Source organism: Moschus berezovskii, chromosome 13 (genome assembly GCF_049115385.1).
Source record: "Moschus berezovskii isolate FMDL1 chromosome 13, NW_MosBer_1.0, whole genome shotgun sequence".
NCBI classification, from domain to species: domain Eukaryota; kingdom Metazoa; phylum Chordata; class Mammalia; order Artiodactyla; family Moschidae; genus Moschus; species Moschus berezovskii.
The window spans coordinates 61,203,230-61,222,252 of NC_142472.1; the positions used below are offsets into that span (position 1 = coordinate 61,203,230).

Genomic DNA, 19,023 nt, shown 5'->3' on the forward strand with positions numbered 1-19,023 from the left:
CTGCTCTGTTTCATAAGTACTGCCTTTCCAGTTGCAAGTGTGCCAGGTGAAAAGGGCATCATAAAGCAATAGAGAAAATTAGGACAAATGGGAATGTGGGAAGAGCCTTCTGACGACTTCCTTAGGGCTTCCTTCCTTACAATTATTATTACATTCTCCACCCCTCCCTGCCCTCCGCTTTGGTGGCATCTGCTGCGGTGATCAGATACAATTTGATTGCCAAATGCAAAATGTCTTGCTAACTGGGCTTCCTTTTATATTCCTAATTTATTTATTTTGATCAGTGTTGTTCATTTATTGTACTCAGAGACCCCAACAAATACTAAATGCTGGCTGTGAACACCTGGATACATATTTTTTTCGTTTGTTATTTTGAGACAAAGAAAATAATCAGTTTTTTGACTAGTTACTACATAATTTGAAAACTTAAGCAGTCACTTTACACATTTGCTCTTTTGCTAAAATCACTATTTTATGTTAGAATTTAAAGTCTGTTAGAATTATATTAAAAGGTATTTAAAAAATTTTAATCTCCTAGACAATGCCTTAAATGTTATCCTTCCTTTTATTAAAAAACTATTTATTTGTATGTTTATTTTTCATTATTCTTCATTGCTGCCTGGGCTTTTCTCTACTTGCGGCAAGCAGGGGCTGCTCTCTAGTTGTGGTGTGTGGGCTTCTCAACACAGCGGCTTCTCCTGTGGAGCACGGGCTCTAGGGCGAGTGGGCTTCAGTAGTTGCAGCTCCTGGGCTCTAGAGCACAGGCTCAGTAGTTGTGGTACACAGGATTAGTTGCTCCAAGGCATGTGGAACCCTCCTGGATCAGGGATGGAACCTGTGTCCCCTGCACTGGCAGGCAGATGCTTTATCACTGAGCCACTGGGGAAGTCTTAATTTTATTTCTCTACCCAACTGAGTTGGAATATACCGATGTAGGGTCATTTGCTTTGCAATCAGGGTGAGGCATTATTTTGCTTCCAGTAGCATCCCAGGCACCTTACATATGCCTCCCATTCACAAAGACAAATTTGCTCCCATTCACAAAGTTCTCTTAGAGCAAACATCCATATCCTGCCTCAGCTGGCGCTGCCTTGACGTTTCTTCCCAGCCTCCTCCTGGAAGAAGGTCTGACTCCTTGTCCTCCTGGAAGCCTTCCATCTAACCTCCCCACAGAGCCCGGCGGGGGTGGCCCTTCTCCCACTGCCAAGCTTTATCAGACTGAGCTCCTGGAGGACAGGCCCAGCACGCGGTGGTCCTCTGATGAAAATGTATTTCGGATCTAAAATGGCTGTTTGTAACCTATGAACCTCTTTCCTCCACGGCTCTCTGTGAGCCTTCCAAGGCGGTGTTTCAAATTCAGATTTTCCACTGTATTCTGTGTGGTCATACTCTGAATGTTTCCAGTGCTAACATGCAGGGTGACAGTTTGAGGACCATGGGCTTTTAATTAGCACATAGATCAGTCCCAAACAACTGCTGCCACCAGGAGAGCCTGCAGCTGGCCTGTGCCTCTTCCACCCTGGACGGCTAAGGGAGAGGCACCACGACCCACTTTGGAAAGACTGTGACCTTGCGTGGCCAGCTGTTATAGCATGCACTCTTCTGCAGCATCCACAGTGCTTTCTTGTATAACAGAGAGAGGGGCAGATGCAGTGTGGCGCAGGACTTGGAGTGAGGATGCCTGGTTGCGAATCGTGCTTCAGTCACAAGCCCAGCTACTTGGAAAAGTCATCCCTCGTAGCCTCTGTCTTTTCATTTGCAAAATGGACATAATAAAACCCACCCTGCCTATCTTGAAGGCTCCTTGTTAGATTTGCATGAGGTGCTTCCTAACCTTTCCAGCTTCATAGAAAAGGAGAACTTTTGCTTAGCACCGTGGGGGTAAATGCTAAGGTTGTAAAGCTGGAGATGACGGCTCCTGGACTCTGCCTGACTCTCCCCACCTAGGGCTGTGAGGATACATCTTTACACATCTGTACACCAGTTGGGAAGCTCTGCTGTGTCCAAACAGTTAACAAACCTTAGCCGTATACCCATACAAGCTCACATTCCTATATATTCTCCGGTCATATAGATATAAAGCCTCCCAGGACTTTCCTGGTGGTCCAGTAGTTAAGAATCCACCTGCCGATGCTGGGGACATGGGTTTGTTTCTTGGTCCAGGAAGATTCCACATGCAGGGGCAACTAAGCCCATGTACCACAACAAGAGAAGCCACTGTGATGAGAGGCCTGTGTGCCACCCACCAGAGAGTACAGCCTCCACTGCCGCATCAAGAGAAAGCCCACGTGCAGCAAGGAAAGCACAGCGCAGCCAAAAAATAAATAAATACAATAAAAAAAAAAAACAAACAACCCTCCCTGTGGGGTGGGAGAAACAGGTTCAGATGTGTAAAGTGCTGAGCCTAGGCCCATGGCCATCAAGTCGTAGAAAATGAACAAGACCCCAAGCTCCTCTCCACCTCAGGTAGAATCTGTCTCAACACTGTGCCTTCAATCATAACCTCATCCTCAGTCATTAGTTATCTTGGGAAAACACACCCAACCAATCACCAAAGTGGTAATTCAGAGAAACGGAACATTTTGTTGCCTTCATTTTACAGCCAGATACCTCGAGGCAGCTGGCAAAATTCATATCAATGAATTGATGATGTTACACCTGCCGGTTTCTACATCTATATACAAATCTATGTCTGTCTTCTGACCACAAGAATCGTTAGACCTAAGAATGGACTGCCACACATGTCAATAAGGGCTGTAACAGCCCCTGGGTTAGATGGTGCTAGTGGTGAAGAATCTGCCTGTATGCAGAGTACATCATGAGGAACGCTGGGCTGGAAGAAGCACAAGCTGGAATCAAGATTGCCAGGAGAAATATCAATAACCTCAGATATGCAGATGACACTACCCTTATGGCAGAAAGTGAAGAGGAACTCAAAAGCCTCTTGATGAAAGTTAAAGAGGAGAGTGAAAAGGTTGGCTTGAAGCTCAACATTCAGAAAACAAAGATCATGGCATCTGGTCCCATCACTTCATGGGAAATAGATGGAAAAACAGTGGAAACAGTGTCAGACTTTATTTTTGGGGGCTCCAAAATCACTGCAGATGCTGATTGCAGCCAGGAAATTAAAAGACGCTTACTCCTTGGAAGGAAAGTTATGACCAACCTTGATAGTATATTAAAAAGCAGAGACATTACTTTGCCAACCAAGGTCCATCTAGTCAAGGCTATGGTTTTTCCCGTGGTCATGTATGGATGTGAGAGTTGGACTGTGAAGAAAGCTGATCGCCGAAGAATTGATGCTTTTGAACTGTGGTGTTGGAGAAGACTCTTGAGAGTCCCTTGGACTGCAAGGAGATCCAACCAGTCCATTCTAAAGGAGATCAGTCCTGGGTGTTCATTGGAAGGACTGATGCTAAAGCTGAAAGTGCAATACTTTGGCCACCTCATGCGACGAGTTGACTCACTGGAAAAGACTCTGATGCTAGGAAAGGTTGGGGGCGGGAGGAGAAGGGGACGACCAAGAATGAGATGGCTGGATGGCATCACCGACTCTGTGGACATGAGTTTGAGTGAACTCCGGGAGTTGGTGATGGACAGGGAGGCCTGGTGTGCTGTGATTCATGGGGTCGCAGAGAGTCGGACACGACTGAGTGACTGAACTGAACTGAACTGAACTGAAGAGGTGCAGGTTCAATCCCTGGGTCGGGAAGATCCACTGTAATAGGAAATGGTACCCCACTCCAGTATTCTTGCTTGGAAAATTCCATGGGCAGAGGAGCCTAGTGGGCTCCAGTCCATGGGGTCACAAAGAGTTGGACACAACTGACTGAGCATGCACACGGGGTTATAAGTTAATCTATGAGAGATGCTTAAAATGGTCCTGGGCAGACACTATAAGCTAAACACTCTGTTAGTATTTATTATGATAATGATTCAAAACAAACCTTATCAATCAGTTAGAGAGAGAGGATAAAAAAATAATGACTCTGCTTTGGAGACTTCTTTCACAGCTAAAGAAATATCATCAGATCCTTGTACTCAAATAGCAGCAGCAGCATCTGGGAGCTTTTAGGAATCTAGAGCATCACATCTCCGACATTACCATCTGCATTTCAGTAAGACCCCCAGGTGACTTGTGAGCACAGGCCCGTTTGAGAAGTGCTGCACTGGAGAACTCCAGGGCTGGCACAGAGACCCTTGGGTCACTGGTATTTTTGGTTTGAAATGATGCAAAAGCAGCACTGACTCAGAAAATCTGCTCTGTCTTATTGATGGACTCAGTCCTAATCTGGACCAGAGAATGTAGGTTGCAGGGTGGGGGGTGGCGACCATGTGCAATCCCACCCCCCACCCCCACGGAAGGCAGTCCCATCTGAAGCAAATGAAATGCTTTGTGCAAGGGACCGTGAGAACACATGTCAGCACAGATACATCAGAGGCCTCGCGGAACAAGGCTGAGATCCTGGAACTGTTCTGGCATGTTTGAGGGGGAGGAACAGACGCAAACACAACACTTGAAAGAGGAGGCAACATCATTAGGAAAGTTGTGATTTGAGAAAGGGAGGTTTAGGAGTAAATACAGGGAAGGGAGGGAGTCACTTACGTTAACCCAGGGATGTTCGAGAACCTGCACGGCCGAAAATCGCTGATCGACATCCACCAACAGCATCATAGTAATGAGCTCCTGTGAACAGAAACATTTGATGCCGTTTGTGTCTAACACTGGAGTAAAAAATGGCATGTTTTCAAATGCAGAGGTTCTCTTTTATCTTGGAAAAGCATTTGTAAAAGCTCTAACCTTAAATATATCAACTCAACTTACCTGTAGCCACCTTTTAAAGGAAAGGTGAATATTTGGAATTAGAAACAGAAACCTTGTAGTTGAGGGAAAAATATAAAGTGAAATATTTAAAATCAATTTAATAAAAATGTTTTTAGTAGAAGGAAATAAAGTACACAAGTGAAAGAATTAATATTCCTTTCTTTGTCTAGCATTTTGCACTTTAAAACAGAGTCCTAAATTACTTTAATATAGAAATCACATTTTAAAAACCCCTTAACTAAATTTTCACTTTGCCAGCTGAAAAAATGCCAGCTGAAAGAAAAAATGGATTTTTTTCCTCCTAACTGCAAGAGCATATTTGGGTTTGAAAGAAAGGAATGAGGAAAGACATACGGAACTGCCAACAGCTAGTTGGTAAAATAGAAACTGTTCTTTAGCAGCCAAAGAATTCAGAGGAAATATGTTAAAAATGATTCACAAATTTCCAGAAAAATCAATGAAAGTAAAATAGAACCATTCAAAATTATTGAATGGTTCTGAAATTAATGCATCTCTGCCATGAGCTCAAATTTATTTGCAACAGAAGAGCACAGCTTAGGGTTTAATGATGAAGTCTGTCAGACATTTGTCTCCTCTGGATTAGAAGTTCCCATGCAACAAAATGGCTAGATAACGTATTATCTGGTCCCTCACCTGCACAGGCTCTGAGTACTGCTCCACAGCGGGAATCATTTCTTCCCAGTGATGTACAGATTTGACCTGTACTCTCTAACTTGGGCCAGGTCTTAACTAAAGTGACTACTGTGTGTGTGATGCTCTTTGCAGGGAGCCAGGACCTAACTAAAGCAACTACTGTGCGTGTGATGCTCTTTGCAGGGTGCCGAGGGGGTACAGGAGATGCCCGCTGCCCTCCAGTTACGGAGGTGCAGCACTGGGACTTGGGCACGTTCCTAAAGAGCCTGCTCACAGGTGGAGACTTCTCCACCCTGCCCCCGCAGCCATTATCATCCCATCTCCTTTCGCCTCTGAGGCTCTTCTTGCACACTTCTCTCAACTCCACACATTTTCCTATGTCCAGAGGTAGATTCCTGGATAGTTGAAGAAAATGAGAGATTTGGGCCCAGTGTGCACCATTTTCTATGGAAAGTGGCCAGGCCTAAGGGGTTGGATTTAAAATTGAACTTACACTCAGGATACAGCCAAAGAAGAAAACAGGTACACTGAATAATCAAAAGATAATTAGTTGCCAACATCAGTTTTACAAAAATTTAAGTCAATGCTTGGAGACATATACTTAAGGAATCAACTAAAAAGTTTTCTTTTTTTAATCTTAAGAGTCTACTAATGTCTCTGTGTAAGATTTTCATAGTTTTCTTAGAGGTTGCTCTTTTAATGACAAAAACAATATGCTTTGTTCCCCTTGCCTCTAAATCCTGGCTGTCTTCCAAGGTCCAAGTCAAACCATAGCTTCCCCACAGTGTCTTTCTTGGTCATTTTAACTCATGTTGAGCACCTTCACTTTGACTGCCTAACAGACCGTTCAATTCACTCATTCTTTTGTTCATTCATTCAGTATACATGAGTATCAGCTGTGTCACTATTTAGGCACTGAGGTATAGTAATGAATACAGTAGACAAAAATCCTTGTCTTGATGGAATTCACATTCTAGTCAGAAGAGTTAGAAGATGAACTCCATAAAGAGGATATATCCACCTATCTATATCTAGGTAGTGAAAGCGAACGTCGCTCAGCTGTGTCCGATTCTTTGTGACCCCATGGACTATACAGTCCATGGAATTCTCCAGGCCAGAATATTGGAATGGGTAGCCTTTCCCTTCTCCAGGGGATCGTCCCAACCCAGGGATCAAACCCAGGTCTCACGCATTGCAGGTGGATTCTTTACCAGCTGAGCCACAGGGGAAGCCCAAGAATACTGGAGTGAGTAGATATCTAGGTAGGCAGACAGATACAGACAGGTAGTTAGATGGTAGACCAGATGGATGTAACACTGTAAATGTTACAGAGGAACATGAAGCAAAGGATAATAATGCCAGCCAGGTAGGGGTTTAGAGCTGCAACTGGAAATAAGATGTTCTGGGAAAGCTTCACTGAGAAGATGACATCAAGCCAAGACCTGAAAGAAGTGAAACAATAACCTATAAGGAAATCTGAGGTGGACTCAAGCCTGGTGTGGGCAGAGCATGGCTAAAGACTACAGAAGTGCAACTGGAGTGATCACAGCGAGTGATGAGCGAGGGAAGCAGAGGCACTTGACAAGGTGGATGACTTGAAGACTGTGAACGCTTGGGAAGGCTAGTAATTATGACTAAAATGCATACAGAAAGCATATTTACCATATCATTTGTTTCTTTGCACAGGATGATTCAGAATCAATAACTCCACAGAGACACAGGCTATAAGGAAGAGGAAGGCACTGGAAACCGAGACCTACCTTTGCAGAATCGGAAACGTTATCCCAGTATGGAGAAGGGAAGTCCACTTGCCCCATCAAAATTTGATCAAAAAGTACCTCCTGGTCGTCACCACTTCTGTTTAGACAAAAGACAATAACACGGAATAAACACAGGAAAATGCCAACTCACGGTATGTCTTTTTATCCTTATGCATTGGAGGCCTTCCTTCCCCCGTAAATGTATAAAACGTGTGTTTTTAAACAATTCAAAATGTCAATATGGAACTGTTTTGGCAAATTAAGAAAGAATGAGTTTTAAGTTCTATGAGAAAGATTTATGGAAGGCGTGTAAACCAGCATGCACAACATGGAAAGAATACCAAGCCCTTATTAAGCACAAGGTAGTAAAGTTATGTCCTTTAGCACAGCATTCTGTTCTTTTCCCGCTACAGGCTCCTTTATGCTCGGAGGCCGAATGGATCATTCAGAGAATGGACAAATGCTTTGTGGGTGCCGAATAAAGGATCGCTGCCCATACCCCCGGAACGGAGGGAAACCACACAGCAGGATGTAAGTAATGACACCAGCCGCCCAGATGTCCACCTTGAGGCCATATCTGAAAAGGTAAGTGATGTTGCCATTAGCAAAGTTGGGCCAGGACAAATTACGGAGCATGGTAAAATGGATGATTCTGCTATCATACACCAAACACCAAACCAAGCAAAAATTTAAAAAAATCCACAACTAACACTAAACTACAACCCACTGGCTAAACAAAATTCAAGAAAAGAATAATAATTAAAAAAGAGATAATGTAAGGCACATGATTAAAAGTCAAAGTAACGCTAGGGTCATATCTAAATATCAGTAAGTGAACAGTTTCAGTAACAATGCTTTCTATAGTCATATCAAGTTTGCGTTTTTAATTATTATTTTTTATGAAGAGTATAATTGCTTTACCATGTTGTGTTTGTTTCTGCTATACAATGAAGTGAGTTGGTTGTATGTATACATATATTCCCTCCCTCTTGGACCTCTCTCCCACCTTGCCTCCATCCACATCTAGGTCATCGCAGAGCCCTGAGCTGAGCTCCCTGTGCTATATGTCAATTTCTCACTAGTTACCTGTTTTACACATGGTAGTATATATATTAATATGTCAATTCTAATCTCCCATTTCGTCCCACCCTCCCCTTATCCCCTTGGGTCTGTAAGTCCATTCTCTATGTCTAGTTATATCAGATTTAAGACAGAGACAGACCCGTGAGACGATTTAGCTCCCAAATTTTAAAAATAATAATTACACATAAGACATTCTCTAATATATAAAGCACTGGCATACATTATCTGATTTTGTTTTCCCAACAACTCCGTAATTTGTACAGGACAAGTATTATTGCCTGTTTTATAAGAAAGAAAACCTAAGTTCAGGGGGGTAAATAATTTGGCTCAAGATCACACAATTAGTGGCACAGCTGAGTTCCAACCAACGTCTTCAGGACCCAACCAGATTCTTCTGCCCCACACCACTCCTCCCCAGCGGGCCACCAGAGCACCCACCAGAGCATCGCCCAAGGTGGTGCCTTGGAGGAGGTCAGGTGTGGCCACAGACGTGGCTCCCAATCAAATTTGATGCATAAGAAAGTCCTCATTACCCTGCGCTGGGGATTTCTCTTCTAGTCTGTTCTGCATTTCTGCCTTTCCAGTCTATGCATCTATAGCACAATTAGAAAAACTGCCTCCAGCCACCACAGGGGAAGACACTATCCAGAGTGCTAGGTGTGGGCTGGTGCCACTCATGAGAAGAAATGGCAGGGCTGTCTCTACTTGCTATCCCCACCCATCCCCATCCTCCTGTTGAAGACAGCATTCAGAACCCTGCCAGTAATCCTCGGCAAGAAATGGGCTTACTGAAAGAGCCGTTTGCCCACCTAGACCTGGAGTTCAAATGCTGACTCAGCCACTGTCATGAGCTTATATCAGTCATCAGAGACTGAGCTTTTTTATATGCAAAATGGGGATTATATCATCTACCGGAAGAGTCAGAATTAAAGAAAGGAGTTTAGCACCTGGCATATGGTACTAGGTTGTTAGTAAGCATTAGGCCACCCTACCACCCCTGATTCTAGAGATTTTCTTTAATCTGTGTTGGCTGCACTCAGAGACAAGCCAACTCCCAGCAGCCCTCTGATGCCTGAGGGTGTCTGTGCTGCACCGATAGTCCATGAGCTGCTAAGTGGACCAAAGCAGGACTGGAACTGGAGAATAAGGAGAGCTTTGGAGAAGTAACCACAGGGACTGTACTCACCCCACACAGCAACGTCTGTTTCTTTTACCTCCCAAAGCTAGTTAATTACCATCACTCTATGTTTCTCTGTAATTTGAATATTTTTTACTAAGGGGTTAATAATGGCTGGTCTACCTTTAACAAAGGCCAAAAGGAAGGCTTAAGCAAGACTGCAGTAATTGGTAACTTGATTGGGAAAACAGAAAAGAATGGCTTCCACTTTTCAAGTTAAAAAAAAACAAAAACGTGAAAAATAGCTGATAGCTACTTCTGTCTGGATGGAACAGAGCATTATTTCATCTATTCTCAAAGCAGACTATGTTGCAAGCACATCACTGCAATAAACACATGAAAAGCATTTACCCAGTCTCTGCAATGATTTCGGGAGCCACGTATGTCGGGGTACCACACACGGTATACAGGGGGCCATCTACAATGGTGGCCAGTCCAAAGTCACCCAGCTTCAGCGATTTGCTGCCATCTTGGTGTTCATACACCTAAAATAAAAATTAAAAGTGAAAATGCCTTAAAAAATAAGGACATTGTGGTGTAAATTTAATATATGTTGACGTAGAACAAACTGCCAGATATTTCTCTAGCAAACATGGTTTATTCAGGATCAACAGAGAATTACCATTTGAAGTCTGTACCCACAGCAAGTTACCTCCAAGTCCCCACATGGCAAAGGAAGGAAATACATTTACAGAGAGGAACAGGAAGTCGGAGGACTATGGAAACAAACAGTCCATGGCTTTTCATTGGCTGAGTCCTTGCCAGGAAAGAAGAGGAGTCTCTCTTCTTCCTGTTGGGCTCAATTATGGTCACAGCACATGAGAGCTCCCCCTTCTGGTCTGCTGACTATTAATAATTGTGATTTCAGTTTATCAATTTTTTACATTTATTTTTCATAAAATAAAAACTCAGGCAACTAGGCAGGGGTATACATACAAGAACGTCTTTATATTACTGCAGAATTAAGAACATGGCAAACACCCAGGAAATGAAAGTTCATTAAATTACAGTATGTTCATACAATGAGAGGCTACAGGACTGTTAGAATGGTGATGTGAGTTTACATTTATTGAAATGAGTTAGATTTGGGACGTGAGGACAGACTTCCGACTGGTTGCATAAAATATCTATTAAAGAAAAAAATATGTACTAAGAAAAATGTCTGGAAGGACACTATATTGGTGTGTCTGTCTCTGAGTGGTAAGATTATAGGAGATTTTTTTTTTCCTTTTGATTATCTGTATTTGATGTTTGCTGCAATTCAAATTGATTTTCAGAACACAATGAAATATAGAAATATAGATTTTGTGCTAAACAACAAAAAATAGATTTTTTGTTCAGTGCAAAATATTCAATTTATGAAAATTATTGTCTTCATTTTAATGTATCAGAAGCTTTAAAGATGCAGTTCTTTAGTAAATGGAATACTAAATAGTAATACACATCTATTAAAACACTTAATTTTCAGTGCCCCCATATTTCCAACAAGATCTATTTATATTTTTTATTAATAATTGAAAGGGGCATTAACATTTCATTTCACCTGTGGCAATTTGGAAAGATTTATCAGATGCAGAGTCAGCATTCTGTCCAGTTTTCCTTATTAAGGCAGTAATGTGTCTTTCACCTTATTATAGTCTTTCTCTAATCTTTCACCCAACAAATCAAGAAAAGGATGCATGTGACCACAGGCAAGTATTTAACTGCTTTAATTCTAGCCCACAATCAAACAAAATGAATCTGTTCTAAACAGTATCCCAAACAATGTCTGTTATTTTAAAGAAAGTATCAAAGGGCATTCAGAATTCTAATTCAGAGCCCTCCACTGGAATCAATAAGATACAGAAAAGAGAGCCACAGTAAAAGGCTAGTATTCCCAGCGAAGGCAGTTGCCGGGAGAAGCCTCAAGGAAATGGTGAAGTTCTGCACGTACATCAGAATAGTTCTTCCAGTCCATCGAGGCCTGCATGTGCCCCTGTTATTGCTCTATGATCATGCTACAGCAGTTTGAACCTCGCGCACAGCAAGGCACATCTCCATACATCAGGAGCATGGCTACCGTTCACACACCGCATCTGCCCTCCTTTGGAAAAAGTAGATTCACTTCTCATTTCACTGCAGCATCAAGTGCAGATGTTTGGCCAGCTAAGCTGCAGTATCAGCAATGATCATTTGGATCTAACTGTTCTGGCAGAAAAAAAGGCAGCCAGAGCCTCCTCTCTGGACAGACTGTCTTTTCTGGGCAGAAAATGTTTGTTCACATTTTCTCCATACTCAGAACACAGAGTCCTTTCCCTGAGGGCTCAGTCACAATCAAGTGCGGGCTGCCCTTAGATAGGTATCCAGAGGCTTGGGGGACCACCTGTACTTGGGCTGTTAGGGCAAGGACAGCTGTATATCCCCTAAGGATGTGGCTTTGCCCAGTGGTCCTCTGAGATGGACACCATCGTCCCTACTTTAATGAAGCAGTCATCCAGCCCTGGTCGGCATCAGCAAGTTTGAATCACGGACTTTGAGGTATCAGAGATGCAAAACATAATATCCTCCCTGACTTAAATGCTCTCAGGCAAAAGAAATCCCTAACTTGTAGTCTTAGCATGTCAGCCATTCAGGTCGTCCAAATGACAAGCAAATGTTTTTCATGAAAAGAAATCTGAGCTGGAAATACCTAGTAGATCATCTAGTTTAATTCCCAGACAGAGCAGAATTGTTTACTTCCCTAATTCCATTTTGTTACCAACAATCTCTTCGAAATGCAAAATAACCTCTTGCTTTGATGTTCTGTTAGGTCCAAACATTCATGGTGCCTGTTTTGTGAGGTTGTGCAGATTTCAAATTACACAACTCCATTTACACAGAGATTTTGTGGCTTGTTTCTAAACATGCTATCCATAATCACCCAACTCTATTCAAAAGTTGGACAAAGGCAGATGTTGGCAGATGCAGTCATAAGTAACATTTTAGTTCTGAATATGACCACGTAATTTTCTTCCATGTACCCAAGGGTTTTTAAAAGCATCTACATTTTAATAGGAATTCCATCTTACATATAGCCATATGCCAATTATATTTAATATAGCTAAGCAATAAAGTTCAAAGCTTCAATAACTAAGCAAAACCACTAAAGATTTACCTAAAATAAAGAAAATGAAGATTATTTAATGATAAAAATAAAAGTAAACCAGCATCGTTTAAATGAAATACATAGAATCTATCATTTTAATGTTTTCATCTCTCTTTAATCACTACTATGCTTCTCTCTCTCTCTCTTTAACTTTTAAAACCATATAGTAGAATTTTCATGAACACATAAAGAGATTAAAGTGATGTTTAGGAGAGGCAATAAGAGCTAAGAGACAAAGGCCTAATCCACGTAACTGAAAACATTTCTAGACCCAAGTACATTTGAAATGCTTCAGCAAAATGTTTTTGCAGGTGAATAAATGTCCAGGCCTCTTGTTTGGAATTCTGTTTAACTTACTTACCATCAGGCAGGGCAGGAAACAAGGTTGCTTTGGGTTTTTCTCTGTCAACACTTGGGGAGAAGGATATAGAAGAATATATTGTCGTGTTTCCCTTCCTCCCGTGGGAGAGCGCCTTCCCTAAGTGCTATTGGATTGGCCAAAAAAATTGTATTTTTCCGTAGGAGCATACAACAAACCCGAACAAACTTTTTGGCCAACCCATCACAGCATGCATCTCACAACTGGGCTCCCGAGAGCTCCTGCTGCCGCCTGAGCTGTACTCACCTCGCCTCTCCCCCAGCCGTTTACAGCAGGGCAGGAATGAGGCCATTTTAAAATGTAGTCAAAACTTTTGTTAAAAATCACAGATTGTGAAATACACTTGTTTCAAATGTGTGTGTGTGTGAGCACACACACAATCTTCACAAAACCATCTCCAGAAAGTATTTACCAAATGGTAGCTATAAATTCACTTTGAACTAAGTTTTTAATTAAACGTTAGGAGCCGGGAAAGCTTCTAACATGTTCACATGGAAAACATGGTGTCCATGGCGTCTCCCACTCTCGGAATTGAGTTCCTTAGCCTGTCTCCTCATCCTGACCTCCTTTCAGAAAGAACCTTAACAGCCTGCAAGTATAAGTTTGGGCAGACTGACCCAGTAAGTGAGGTTCTGGTTTAAGGAACTTTTTGCTGTAACTGTATTTTAAAGTCTCCATAAAACATGCCCCACACATGAGGTGGGGGTACATTAATTGTCAATCAAAGAGTATTCACAACATGAGATATAATTTAATGTTCATCTAGGCCCTTTAAATGCTATAGATGTTCCCCCACATTTTAAACACCGAGGGGCTATTAAAGAGATGGGGATTAGTGCAAATTACCCAGTATGTAGTGCTTTCACTGTTTTAACTAAGCAATAAAACTGTGTAATTGCACAACACTAATTGAATGCAGCTACACATAATTGTGGGCTGCCATATGTATCCTATTACCATAAAGACTGTCAGTATTTTGTAAGCTACTCTTGTGATCATTGCAGATGGCTACAGTCAGAAAAGTTGTTCTCTAGGGTTTATTATATGGCTATAAAGACATCCCATGATTTGACAGACTAAATGTGTTAAATGGCAACAATTATGAAAAAGGTTCCAATTAAAAGCTGAAGGCATGTCCTACCAAGAAAAGACCTAGTGAAAGGTCAGGTACGTAGGTTTTTGGTATTCTGCTATTTTACACAGGATTTTCTTTTTTAAAGGAGAGTTTTATTTTTGTTTCTTTTTCATTTATGTGGGGTTTCGCAGTAGCTGTAACTTGCTGAACAGGAGATTTTGGGCATATGTCTGATCTTGCTTGGATGAGAAACTGAGACCATTTGAAAAAGTTATTTGAAAAACTAAAAGATTTAATACAGAGTCATAAAATGCAGCCGGTGGCCATAAAATAATATGAAAATTCACAGATAACCTGAACCCAGTCAAATGGTTTCTGAGATTCCCATAATAGAGAACTAAAAGCTGACTAATATAACAGATGTGTTGGAACAAACATAATTTTCAATAATATGAATTCAAGGATAACCCTGTTGAAATATTGGCTAATGAATTGTCAGAAACCACTGAAATTTCTTCACAGAGGAGCTCAATAGGTACTAAAAATTACTTCACCAGATAGAATTTAACAAAACTGGCATGAAATTGACAAAGCCATGACAAAAAAGTGAATTTACTTTTTAACAAATATGGTATCCTTTAAAAAAGACATTGATTTTTCTTCTAGCCACAGAATATGGCCTTTATGACACTTTCTAAAAACAGTGGATTAAATTTAAACTTTTAAGAAGTGAAGTATAACAACATTTATGCAGGGAATTACTTAGCAAAATGTATTTTATGCTCCACATACTTTAGAATTAAGCCTCCTAAAAAAACTTAATTCTTAAAAAAAATTAATTTTAATTTTATACCCACATGTAAAATCTTTATGAAACAAAAATGATGTGAAATAATAAAAATAACAAAAGGTGAACAGAAGTCAGAAGAGGTGTGTCAATATAAGAAGAAAAAATAAAATAGCTTTTCAAAGTGTTACCCTAGAGATGTCTGTGAAGATGGAGAAATGAATGGAAATTCCAGGAAACCTGACTCTCATTCCAGGAAAACGGACGATGAGAGAGAACTATCTGTAAAGAAGCTCTATGCAGCTGCAGTGAGATACAGCAAACATGCTCATTCCTGACTCTACAGTGATCGTACATCTCAGAATTCTGTTATAACTGGGACTTCAGTGTCGTTGCAGTTTTTAAGAACTGTTACATTTATGTCACATAAGTAATATCCAATATGTCATTGTAGGAAGACTGGAAAAGACAGATAACATTACAGAGAGAAAAGAATTAAACTCACTCGCAATCTTGACACCTAGAAATAACCACTGTTAAACATTTGGGCGTATGAACTTCCAAAGCTTTCTTTCTCTCTCTTTCCTGTTCTTTTTCTCACTGGACAGCATACCCTGAATGCATGCCCCAGTGAATAAGCATACATGTGTATCACGATTTCCAGTGCCTGCTGGATAGTCCATTGTATGGATGCACCAAAATAATAACCCTCCAGACTACCTACCGCTGGCTGCCATTTACTGAGCCCCTGCCAGGCCTCATGTCGAGGACTTCAGGCTTAACATCCCACTTAATGTTCACAACAACTCTGTTGAGTACTATCACTGATATTTTTGCAGGTGAAAAATATTGAGGCTCAGAGATGTTAAGTAACTTGCCGAATGTTACACAGCTGATAAATGGTAGAGCCAGAACCTAAGCTCGGGCATGTTCAAGTCCATGATTCTAGCCAGTATGTCTTCCCGCCTCCCCATTATGCCAATATTTAAAAAAATCAGTGCCCTGACCTAAGTTATTTCTATATATACATTTTTCCTTTCCATGCTAAAAAACACGGAGATGACCATCCCTTGGTATGTATACATATCTGATATTTTTTTTTTCTTTAGGTCACATTTCTAAAGGTAGAATTACTTGATCACAGAGTTCATATTATTTAAGGCTGTAGTTACGTATTACCAAACTACTTTTCAGAAGAGTTCCATCAAGTTAATCTTGTACCGAGTCATATGAGATGACTGGTATCCTCGTAAGTTTGCCAACCCTGCATATTATTATTATTTATTATTAATCTTTGCTAGTCCAATAAGGCCATGTCATTTAAAAAAGAATTTTATTTATTTATTTATAGCTGTGCTGGGTCTTTGTTGCTGCATGGACTTTTCTCTAGCTGTGGCGAGCAAGGGCTTACTCTCTAATTGTGGTGTGCGGGCTTCTCATCGCAACGGCGTCTCTTGTTGGGGAGCACAGGCTCTAGGGTACATGGGCTTCAGAAGCTGCGGCATGAGGGTTTAGAAATTGAGGCTCCCAGGGTCTAGAGCACAGGCTCGACAGTGTGGTGCACAGGCTTAGTTACTCTGCGGCATGTGGGAACTTCCTGGGTCAGGGATCGAACCTGTATCTCCTGCACTGGCAAGCGGTTTCTTTACCACTGAGCCACCAGCGAAGCCCCTTAAAAGGAAGTGAATGATGTTATTCTACACCACAGTGACAGAGGAATGGGCGGTGGAGCAGACAGATGCTGACCCGCCCAGAGACACTGTACTTTTACTTCCTGTCTTCTTCCCCCTGGTGGAATCACAGGTCCTTGCAGAAGTGAAAGTGAAAGTCACTCAATAGTGTCTGACTCTTTGCGACCCCATGGACTATACAGTCCCCGGAATTCTCTAGGTCAGAATATGGACTGGGTAGCCTTTCCCTTGGAGAAGGGCCTTCAGTAAATGCTTAGTACAATAACTGGCATATTACTGTAGTAAATCATGTTTGGGGAAAATATTCTTTTTCTTCTGTTTTCCCTCAACTTTTATCCAAATGCAGAGACACTGACTTTTTTTTCTTTCCTAACGTTTTCACTCAGTCGTGTCTGACTCTTTGCGGCCCTATGGACTGTTGCCTGCCAGGCTCCTCTGTCCATTGAATGCTCCAGGCAAGAATCCTGGAGTGGGTTGCCGTTTCCTACTCCAGGGATCAAACTCACATCTCTGGCATCTCCTGCACTGGCAGGCACATTTACCACCTGTGCCACCTGGAAAAACAAGCATTACATTTCTGCTGGGGGATTTCAGTGATTAAAAGCTACTGACTTTTCAAACAGGTGTAATTGTTAGAAAGTTTTTCCTTACGTCAGCCTCAAATCTGTCATTAACGTCTTCTCGTTAGTTTGAGTTCAGTGTCTCATATGCAGCCCAGAAAAGGCCTGCCGTCCTCCATCCGGCAGCCTCTGCTGGACCGCTCTGCTGCGCTGTCTCCATGTGTCCCTCCCCACTGAGGTCACGTGGCATGAGCAGGACAGAGGACTCTCTTGAGAGCGACGCTCTTTCAGTGAAAGAGTCTAAGGGCACGTTGGTATTTTTAGCAGTCATGTCACACTGACTTTCGTAATGAACTTGTTATGGTCAATGAACAGCCTTTAAACTAGCCCAAATTTTCCCATTACTGTTTTTCCACAATGGTCTTTAAAACAACTACACCAAAACAGACCTAGTCCATAGGGACTTATGTTTTTAACTCTTGTTAAATTCCATCTCACTGATCTGGGTCCTTTATGGAGCCACAGATAGTTGCAGATCTCAGTTCTGTTATTTACTATATAGAATACATCTTCATCTCCACTCACGTGTAATGGTGATAAGGGCGGGGCCTGTGACAGACTCCTGTGAGATCCATGGCTCCCTTCCATTCATCCACACTCTGGTGGCTCAAGTTCATCCTGCAGATCTATTCAACTGTCTTTGTTTATGACCTCTACTGTCCATCTGCGGCACTGGCCTTATCCACCAGTGGAGTGAGCTATCTGACCACAAAATGAGTTTACTTGAGGATTAAGACAGAAAGAAATCCATTATTTGGTAAACTCAGTGTTGACCTGAACTGGAAACTAAGAAGAGCAGGAACACAACCTCTGGTTATCACTAGGGGAAACAAGATAATTTATTCCTAGATTCAACTCATTTTGTGAAAATGCAGGTCATTAACTGTATATGCCACTTCGATGGGCAGCGAGGAACAGGCACAAACACCTTGACAGAGTTTCTAAAAGGAATTTTCTGACCTAGAGAAGCAATTTCCCTGAGAAACTGCTTTTTCCAAAAAAATATTTAGGAGTTTGGAAGCAAAAAGATTTTTGAACAGAAATTTTTTTATATTTCAAGAAAATTACTGCGTTTATTTCTGGAATCTAATAAAAAACTAGTGATGTCAATTATACTTCTGCCAGTAGGACTTCAATTTTCCTAAGGAGAAAGCATCTGCATATACGTGTAAAGAAGACGGTCCCAGCTCACTGCAAGAAACAGGCTGCTACTGATGCTTTTTGCTGCCAAGGGTACAAGCTTGCCATCTAGCGGTGGCTCATGTAAATGGAAAGCGGTTGATCTTAGGCCATTTCTGTTTTGTTTCTGTTTTGTTTCAGGGGCTTCCCTGGTGGCTCAGAGGTTAAAGCGTCTTAGCAAAAGGTTCCTTTTTGTCATAAACTATCACGTCGCATGGACAGGGAGGCCTGGCGTGCTGATTCATGGGGTCGCAAAGAGTCGGACACGACTGAGCGACTGAACTGAATGATCACGTCGCATGCGATGCACAATGGTTCATGCATAAATGCAGCTGGGGAAGTTCTGTACTTACTCCCCTCCCTGCAGAAAGGTTTAGTCTGCAGCCAACGTGCGTCCTTAATGTAACAGATGAATTGAGAAATGACTAGGGCTTGGCATATTTGTTTGGCTGCATCGTGTCTTAGTTGCATTATGTGGGATCTTTAGTTGTGGCAAGTGGAATTTAGTTCTCTGACCAGGGATAGAACCCCGGGCCCCTGCACTGGGAGTGTGGAGTCGCCATTCACTCACTCTCTCATCTAATTCACCCTCTCATCCACAGCATCTAAGGACCAGGCCTGATAAAGCAAAAGAATCACATAAAATCACTGACACAATATACTAATTAA

General features: G+C 41.8%; 1 protein-coding gene across 2 annotated transcripts in view; it reads right to left on the minus strand.

Moving 5' to 3' along the window:
• Window positions 1–19,023, minus strand: part of DCLK1 (doublecortin like kinase 1) — a 366,070-nt gene that overhangs the window by 32,764 nt on the left and 314,283 nt on the right. The window contains exons 12-15 of one of the 2 annotated variants that reach the window (XM_055426248.2): window positions 9,851–9,984; window positions 7,739–7,816; window positions 7,240–7,336; window positions 4,607–4,687 (exon numbers count right to left, since the gene is read on the minus strand). In XM_055426248.2, coding sequence (XP_055282223.1) covers window positions 4,607–4,687; window positions 7,240–7,336; window positions 7,739–7,816; window positions 9,851–9,984 — 390 coding nt within the window. The remainder of the gene's footprint in view (window positions 1–4,606; window positions 4,688–7,239; window positions 7,337–7,738; window positions 7,817–9,850; window positions 9,985–19,023) is intronic. The other variant, XM_055426249.2, reaches the window with a different exon arrangement.